The 9,678-nt window shown below is 35.1% G+C and overlaps 1 protein-coding gene across 6 annotated transcripts in view; it reads left to right on the forward strand.

Moving 5' to 3' along the window:
- Positions 1 to 7,456, forward strand: part of LOC137650790 (uncharacterized) — a 1,003,893-nt gene extending 996,437 nt beyond the window's left edge. For 2 of the 6 annotated variants that reach the window (XM_068383946.1, XM_068383967.1), the window contains exon 7: positions 6,794 to 7,456. In XM_068383946.1, coding sequence (XP_068240047.1) covers positions 6,794 to 6,948 — 155 coding nt within the window. In that variant the 3' untranslated portion in view covers positions 6,949 to 7,456. The remainder of the gene's footprint in view (positions 1 to 6,793) is intronic. The other 4 variants (XM_068383952.1, XM_068383972.1, XM_068383954.1 and 1 more) reach the window with 3 other exon arrangements.
- Positions 7,457 to 9,678: the final 2,222 nt, after the last annotated feature.

Consider the following 9,678-nt stretch of genomic DNA (forward strand, 5'->3'; position numbering starts at 1 on the left):
ATGTTAGTAGTGACATTAACCAGTATTTTTCGACATATAAAACCCATAAACTTTTAGCTATCACGTAAAATTGTAAAACGATGTGATCTTTTGGCAATATTTAAATTTCGAAGTGCATTGTATATAGGGCTAAATTAGTCTACTTTCCACAGTTATCCTAGATTAAGGGCTCGGTTGCTCCATCGTCCCTCTCCAATGCCTTCTATCAAAGGCACCCTCTTCTAAAACAGTATATAGGGCTATAGGAGTATATAGAGCTAAAATAGTATGTAGGGCCAAATCAGTATATATGGCTAAAAGTCTTTTTTTTTTTTTCATTGTTATCCCTACATTAAGGGGTCGGTTGCCTGATGAGCTTTCCAATGCCTTCTATCACAGGCATCCTCTTTCAAACCAGTATGTAGAGTTAAAACAGTCCTTTCTGTTGAGTCCTTTGATTTTTTCTTAACGTATCATTTAATTAAAGTTGAGAAGTAGAAAATATTGCCGACTTGTATAAGAAGTTTAATGTAGATTTACAATTCTTTCCCTTGTAAGTTAATTTCTTTATTTTCTGAACTGAATTGAAACATATCTTCATGGAACGTGTAACTTCTCAATTCCTTTAATAAATATTTCCTCTATATTTATTCTTAGTCAAAGGGTAGTCTTTCCTTTAGGAGTAATCATGGACTTTTAACGGTGTGACAGATTACGAAAAGCGAACGCTAGGGAATTGTGAAATTTTCCTTTAGAAGTTCAAGTTAAGATGTCATTTCTCCTACATTAGCTTAATGAAAGTATTAGATATATAATTCATGTTACAAGTTTAACTAAAGTGGTTAGAGTTATGTGTAAAGAATAACATCACATGTAATCATTGTAACCTGGAAGTAAAGAGATGTTAAATTGGGTCTTCCCTAGCTCCTGCCAATTCCATCACCTTTAATATATGATTCCATGTTATTCTTCTCGTGTTGCTCCCTTCCCTCTAATTTCTCTTTGTTCAGTTCTCAGGCTGTCCCTTTTATTTCATATCATCATCTTTCCCTTTGGGCTTCTAGAAAAATAAAATCACAGACCTCTGCTCTGTGAGTGTGTGCGTTGATGTGTGGCCTATGCGGATGCTGAGTTTGTAGTGTGTTGTGGCATACACTGCATCTTTCCTGACCTTAAGCACTGTCTTAAAACTATATCAGACATTATATCCACAGTAGATTTTACATACCTTGAACGTTATCCCATTGGATGCCATTATCATGAGTTGATTACGATAACAATAAAAGTAAAATTCCCAACATAAAATCTCTTTTGAAAATGTGTAAAATCTTGTGTGATAGTATACTGGTTGTCATTTTCTCACTGGGCTATCTCCTCCTTTAGCTGAACACTTCATCATAACACCAGCTCCACACGCATTGTGATGAAGGCATTTCTTCACTAAGGCAACAGAGACTTATGTTTACTAAACTGAATAAACTTTCCTTTAAGAGCTTCTCTAGTAGCTGCCTAGCGACATGTTAATGATACGAGTTTTCCAAGGCACTTGACTGACAGTACGTTTAGCTTTAAAATTGTCGTTACCATAGTGTGCTTGCCTTGAACTGTACACAGTGGTCAGGGTTTCTTAATAATGTTAGCAAAGACGACCATTAAAGAGGTCATTCCAAAATTATCAAAAAGGAAAACTCATGTTTATTTGATCCACCCCGATGACCAGAGTTATAGGATTCTTAAAATTAGACTTCACTGGTGGTGAAATTGATAGTGTCAAGGAATAATATAAAAGTTCTTCTCTCTGTCATTTAGAGGCTAGTTTAATTTTCTATGGCTAGTTTGCTTGGTAGCAGTAAGCTGACGTATGACTTGCGATTCTTTAACGGATTTGTATTTTGTGTGTGACCTTTTCAATAGCATATTATTGCAGGCTGAATTTCACGGCTGCGCCATAAATAAGGCTCAGATATTGATAAGTTTTATATATTTATATATGTGCTCAAATTCTTTACTCTCTTATTTGTAGACCTCACATGTAGCTATCAAATTTAATCCTCGCTGTATAGGGCTTGGCTTAAATGAAATCTTTTTTGGCTTATTACACTGCTAATTACAGTACACTAGTTGTTGTTACCCATGTCATTCTCAGTCCATTGTTTCCTTGCAAGCACCTTTTTCAGAACAAACATCTCTTCCTGCAAGTGAATAGATGTTTAAATTTGGTCAAAATATTCTTGCAATGACAATTGTGTGTCTGAGATTGAAATCCCCTATACAACTGCAGTTCCTTATAAGGGCCAACATCAGCTTGCTAGGTGAGGCTCCATCTATAGTAGATTATGGAAAGTGATGGGCAGGGTATCTAAGAATATTAACTGCCAAGTAAAATCCAAAATCTACTCTAGGGTGCTTAGCTCTGCTGTCTTCATAATCATAATTCCCCAGGTTGCTCCCCGGGGAGCAGTTGTAATTATTTGATGATCTGCTTTTGCTTATAAAAGCAGTTTGTATTTATTTTTCTATGGCATTTGAATTTTGCATAATACGCATTCTGATTATTGGCCTTTTTTAGACAAAGTTGCCACATTATGATATACAGTATAAGTCTATTTCCATATATGGAATGCCTTACAATTGGCCTTGCATGTATTAAATGATCACAATAATTCAATTCTAACCTTGGAATGCCCTCTTGAGGATGATAACTCAGTACTGTACCCGTTCTACTACTACTACTACTACTGCTGCTACTGTCACTTCTGCTACTACTATTACTCCTACTACTTCTACTACTTAAGCTTCTTTGATACTATATCTCGGTTATTGTTAACACGTGGTGTCCCTCCTGCCCTCCTGCTCTCCATCCACCGCTGCGCCCCCGCGTGCCTGCTCCAGCTCTCTCATACCAGCGCCTTCCGTCTCTTGAAACTCCGTCAGTGGACACTCCATCATTGGACTTGTCCCTGGGTTCCCTCTAGATGACTGCTGGAGCTCTAGATGGTGCTAGCACGGCGGTGGGGGTGGCGGGGATCCCTACCACCAGGTTTCCCCAAAAATTCTTGGCCCTAGTTAACGAATCGTCAATGGACGCCACCACCCTCAACTTCTCTCTCCTTCATTACTACTTCCCACCCCCCTCGAGTCTCTCTCCAACAAAATACTTGTACAAAGAAATTTCTTACTGCTCCTTCCTTAATTAAATTCAAGGAAAGGAGTAGCAATGATAATTTCCTTGTACAAAATCAAACGCAAATAAAGGTGGCGATTTCTCTGGCAGCCGATTTGGGTGAGTTGTAAACACTGGATGACACAGTTTTCAGGCCAAACAGCTCTGTCACTGTGTGGAATGGTTGTCTGGACCACACATGTATGGCATCAGTTTTGCATATTTTTGCTATCAGTATACATAAAAGCAACGTTCAAGTATTATGATAATTTTTTCACTTACAATACCAGTGAATTGATTTAATGGACTCAGTTTTCATCACAAAAATGCTTTCTTTCAAAATTTTAATGTTACTCTATGTTTTAATCATCTTGTTGTCATTTCATCCATATATTTGAGAGTTAGTGTTTGTGATGAAAATGTCTCCTTATAAATGTCTTAAGTGTTGTTTTATACTCTGTTGTTTATTAACTGATACTCTTCATTGCTCTGATGTAAATTTTAGTAGTATAAAAGTAGAACTGGCCATACTGATAGTCTGGATTAGTCAGAAAGCCATCTGTGGTAAACCCATCTATGTTCCGGCATTGCTAATTTCCTGCATGGCCACCTGTGTATTGGTAAGTTACCTGTTGTTTAGATCAAGAAACCAAAGCAATTCAAAGCATGCCAACAAAAGAGTTGAATTGTGTGAGGCACCGCCGACGCCAATTGCAAGTCACCGAGCGTACACAAACACAATCACTGTTCACTTATCACGTCCATGAGGAAAATAGTTTATAACTTGTCACTAACCAAAAACACTCGGCACTATCAGTAGGAGAATGTCCTCACACTTTAGTATGATCTTTTAACATGCAACAAAGTCATTAGAAACTTTACACAACTTTGATGTGATATTTTTGCATTTTGGATATAGAATGAGCTCAGTCACCTGTAGATTTAACACAATCGAACCTCTTTAGAGTTCTGTATGATTAATATTGTTATTTTTTAATCTCCTCAAAGGTAATTTGTTCTTTAGATAGCAAAATACCTAGCTTTATCATATCCAACTCAACTATTTTAAGAGGTACATAATTTACATAGTTTCATACATCATAAATATTGCTTCTTCAAGTCATCTGCTATGCATTAAACTTGGTTTAATGATTCAAGTAGATTTAATGATATTGAGTGTATAAAATATTTCTTGTGATTTATTAACTGAATATTATGGTGATAATTTTAAGCACTGAACTGAGTATTATTAGCCAACTGTTAGGACTTCTGTTAGATATACCATATTAGGTTCTCTTTTTTTCCAAATACTGTACAGCATATACTACCTTTAACTGTCCATATAGACAAAACACTTGCCAATAAATTACTGGAATCCTTTACCAAAGAAACTGATAAACTGCATGAACATTACATGACTTGATTTCCTGTATGATACTTCGTTGACATTCAGGATAAACTAGTTTAGACATGTGCACTAGCATGCACTAGCATATTTTGTGCAAATTTACAACCACTGTCACAAACACAAATCAGTTGAACATTTCACTGGTACCATGCGGACCTACGAAAACGTTACCACATGGGTACATACATAAAATTGCACATTAGGCAGTGCTCTGAATATACAGCAATTGGATTAGAACTCCAGAAATAAACCATAGACAACCAAACATACATACATATGGAAACCACATATTCTAAATAAAGTGCACAGGACTGCAGTCTACGAAAGCAGCCACATCAGATATGGAATGAAGAGGAAGGTCTTATAAATCAGCGGTGCCTCAACTAATGAGTATCAGTAGTGGTTCTCGTTTAGAAAAGACATTATGTCTTTATTAGACAAATGGTCGTTTAAAAGCATGGTAGAAAAAAGATGTTTATGCTTGCCAGTCTAGGAGTAGGTAGTCAGAAATTTATGACATCTATATATAAGGAGCCATAGATTTCCATATAACTTAATTCAAGGTATGTTCAAGGGATTTGGGGATTTGGATGTATATGGAAATCTCTAGGTATCTACCTGAAGGCACTTTTGTGTACAGATAACCTATGGAGTTCTCATATTCATCCTTCTATCTTCCAAATTACCTGGAGTGCTATCTTGTTTTGACTGCTAAATTTGATCAGCAGTGGTAAAATGGGTTTGAAAAATTAACATTGAAATTAAATAGTTCATGAAAATTAATCATTTTCCTTCTAGAGAATGCTTATCCTATACTGCTGCTGATTACTTTTAGTGAAATTGCATTTTGAAGTTTTTATAATCTACTGTTATATTTTATTGGAGGACAAGAAGCATATAGAGCTTACTACCTAGAATTCACTTTTATGGTTCTGTGATTTCATGGATATGGACCTTATTGGACTGTAAGATATCAGCCACTTTTAATCTATAGTTTCTTGGAGGGAGGTTTTTTGAAGGGAAAAGGCCAAGTTTAAATGTGCTGCAATTTTCAAATACTTTTGAAAAATAGTGTTATTAGTCTATGCAGCCATAATTCATGTGTGAAGAGTTAAATTAACTAAAATAATTATTGCAGTAAGTATAAAACAGCAAGTTTGAAGACTAAAAGATGATCCTCTTGATATTCTAATATAAATTTAAATATAGTACAATACGATCATGTTAATAGATTATAAATTCACGTTTTAATGGAATTTTTGCCATATCCATGAGACATAGGAACTATAGAAAATGTCCTTTCTTATCATTATGTAGTTGCAGATGTCCTTTTTAATATTCAAAGTAAAAAGAAAAAAAAGTTAATAACTAAAATCTGTAGGACAGGTTGATGTTAACAGGACACTCAATATAGCTCCTTTTGATTGATGCTATATAGAGGTGAATAGTATTGTAGCTTCATAAGTGCCGTAGAAATATATTGTTGTCTCCTTACTTTAAATTAATGTATTAAAATTTACAATAATTATTTTTTTTACATAGATATGAATTAGAGGTATTTCAAGTTGATGCCTTAATATTAGACTATAGAGTTAACTAGCTGGTAAATTTTATTTAGATTGAAGCTTTTTCAAATTTTTATAGGCTAATTTATGAATAATGTTTACAATTTTATGCCATAATTTTTCAGTCTAGTGAAGAACCTGATATAGCTAAGTTATACATTTTGTTTTTAATTTATAATTTCACTATGAAGTTTAATATGGCTTTATTTGATAACTTTAAAAGTAAAGGCGCATGTCATTTATTTTGAATCGGAAAATTTTGCATTCGTGTCCTAGTCCAAATTTCCTATTTTGTTTGTGAATTTCTAAGTATGTTTTGCCTCTGCGGGCATTAGTTTTACATCAGCATCTTGCTGTATATCCTTATTAATATATTGCATATGTTCAAAAGTAAGGCGACTTCCACAACATTTGTATTACTTGAATAAAATGAAGGCTAACATCTCCATCATAGATGTACTCCTTAGATTTTAAACTAATACTTATGTTTGTGTTTTGTTTGATTCATTAGTAGATATTTGTTAGGGTAGGAGTTGGTAATATTAGGTAAGGTATGGGTTGCAAACACTTGGTAAGTACTCTATTAGATTTAGAATTGCAGTAAAGAAGTGTTAGAGTGCTAAGGTAGAGTAGACTAGATTAACTTCCAGCCCTTTGAACTGACTAATTGAAGTATAGGTGGTGTTGCAGGACGTCGCGGCAGTGCCATGTCAGCTGTGTCCGCCACTGGCTCTGTAGCTCCTTCGGGAGGTGCGGCGCCGAAGACCCCAAGTCCAGCAAAGGAATCGAAGAACAAGTCAGAAACAACTGTAGCCATCGAAAACGTCGACTAGATGACAGGAGTACTATTGAGGGCCAAGTCTTCTTCACCAGAGACCTCAGGAGCACCATCACCCTGAAAGCCGCCACCGTCAACACAGGGAAGATGTGGTCTTTGACCACAGCGTGGCCGAAGACCAAAATTGCCTTCAGCAACTTGGTCAAAACAGACTTGGCTGCCCAACATTCACTTATCAACTTCTTTTTCACTATTTAGTGTTGTTCAAAGACACGGGTCTTTCAAAGAAAAATAATTGTTCAGTGCTAGATGCCACATTTTATCTCTGCAAAATTGTCAATGGAAATTACTTTTAGCAAAATTTTATGCAGCTCAAATGTAGTTTGAACTCGTGTGCTAGGGACCACGAATAATTACCTGGACACTCAAATGTTCGTTTGTTCTCTCATTTTCTATCCACACAGTCTGGTGTGGTCAGGAAAAGCACTATACTTATGCAGCTTTTTACTATTAAAAATATAAACAGTAATAATAATTATAATTAAATATATATATATTTAGAATGTGTAGCATAATTTTAAGACCTGAGAGCTTTGAGAGGACAATCTTTAGTCATCCCAAGAAGATATATGTAAATGTGGTCCACTGAGGTGTAGGTTTTGCAAGACCAGTCTCATGGTGAACATTCATAACTTGTGTTCAAAGGTTCAAAGTGACTTATTTGTTTTTGAAGGCAAATGAAAGTGAAAGCCTTAGTAGTCTAGTCGTTTAAGAATACCATAGCAGTCAGGCTGTGGCGGAGATCTTGCAAGAATCTCACTTCAGTGCAACAGTTCATTAGTGAATGTTGCACACCTGATCACACTTTATAATTCGGACTCCTAACTATCAGGTTTGTTGTATGTGAGCTAATCCTATGAAAAAAATCATCCCTCTTATCTCACCTAATGGTGTGTTTGCTCCCAGCCGTGCCACTCGTACCCAAATGACTAGTAATTGAATGGAGAGAAATCCTTTGCATCTCACTCTTGAAAGTAGAAAATATCCCTCGGAATTTTGTAGCATCCTCACTTATGCCTAGGTACCTCTATGAGATAAATTCAGGATTGTATCAATTGGATCCAACGCAATGCAAATTGTAGCAAGGTCATGTGGTAGACATATAATGATTTGATCAAGACACGAATCTCGTGTAGCTGGAGCTCCTGTAACTATGCTAATTTCATCTTAGTATATATTTATATACAAGCAGGATATATATATATATATATATATATATATATATATATATATATATATATATATATATATATATATATATAGTATGTAGTTAAGTGAGTGAGCTTTAATGGTTCTGATGATCAAAAAGACAAGAAATCTTTTTTAACTAATCTAAAAGCCCAATAAGTGATGTGCACTAACTTTTCCTCTTTCAGTATTACACTTAAATATGTATGAATATATTTAGAATATACATATTTGTCTTCTATGCAGATCATGAGACTCTGTTCCCTCTCCTCCCCCCCCCCCTACCCATCGTCCCAACTCAAAAAAGAAACCCTAATGTAGATAATGTAGTTGACAACTCCGGGATTGGTTGAGGTAGTCTACAACCTTTTACCTATAGCGGTCCGATTTGGAATCAGTCTTCGGTTTTTCATTTTCTTTGGGAGTTTCAACTAGAAATCTTCAATGTATTAATATAAAATATGCAATAGGATCTGTAGATGTAGTTGATCTTCTGGCAAATACTCTCCAAGATTTTATAGAGGGCCTTATGACTAAATACTTATGTCTGTAGAGGGCCTGAAGCTATACAGCGTAGTTATCTTTGTATATGTAACAGTGAGGTTTTTTCAGTACTCAGTGTTATTTCAGGTAACATATCCCATTTTTATAGGTTTTAAAAAATACATCGGAGAGAAATTTGCGTCTCCTCTGATCATCAGTAAGCTAGATTGATATGAAATTTCATTTTAACAGTTATGATGAACATTATTTTTTTCTTGCTTGTTTTTATATTTGTTTAGACAAGTGCATATTGTAGATGTACAATAGAAATTTATTATACAGTAAATTATTGTATTGGCAAAAGTATATTTTTGTCAAACTTACTGAACTTTATACTGTAACTAAGTTTCTTGAATGTATCTATCCAGGTTATAGTTTATTAAGATGACAAAGTAGCCTATTAGCTTTGGGAAAAAAATGTAGTAATAACTCAGATTTGATATAGGATATTATTTTAATTTATGAGAGAATTTAGGTCTACAGTATTGATTTCTACGAAGACAAAAAGCACAAAATTTCAGTTCAAATTGACTCTCGCAAGCTCAAGTACCGATTGAGTAACTAGGTCAGTGTTCTGCTACGACTAGTCTTGTTCTTCTTCTTTATCTGTTCTTCAACATGAAACACATTAGGACCTGGCGTCATGTCAACCAATGTTCGTGATGTAGATTTACGGATTTTGGTTGGAAAAAAGTCTGCTGCAGTTTTGAGTGCGATGTATTTCTTTGTTTTTTTGTATGCGTGTGACAAAGTTTGTGGGATGGAAGTTCTTGGAATTCTTGTTGGGTATATAGCTGTATTCATTGCCTTGATATCATTATGTATATGACTATATAGAAAAGAAATAATTCCTTCAAAGGTACAATCTTTTTACCTTGTCGCTCTCTCATCAACGCCTTCTTTTAAATACTGAGTATTCATTTAGCCCCTATGTCGTTACCCATAACTTTTAGAACCTCTAGCAAAAACTTTTTGAAGCCAAGACCAATTCACC

This window comes from Palaemon carinicauda, chromosome 1 (assembly GCF_036898095.1).
Source record: "Palaemon carinicauda isolate YSFRI2023 chromosome 1, ASM3689809v2, whole genome shotgun sequence".
NCBI classification, from domain to species: Eukaryota; Metazoa; Arthropoda; class Malacostraca; order Decapoda; family Palaemonidae; genus Palaemon; species Palaemon carinicauda.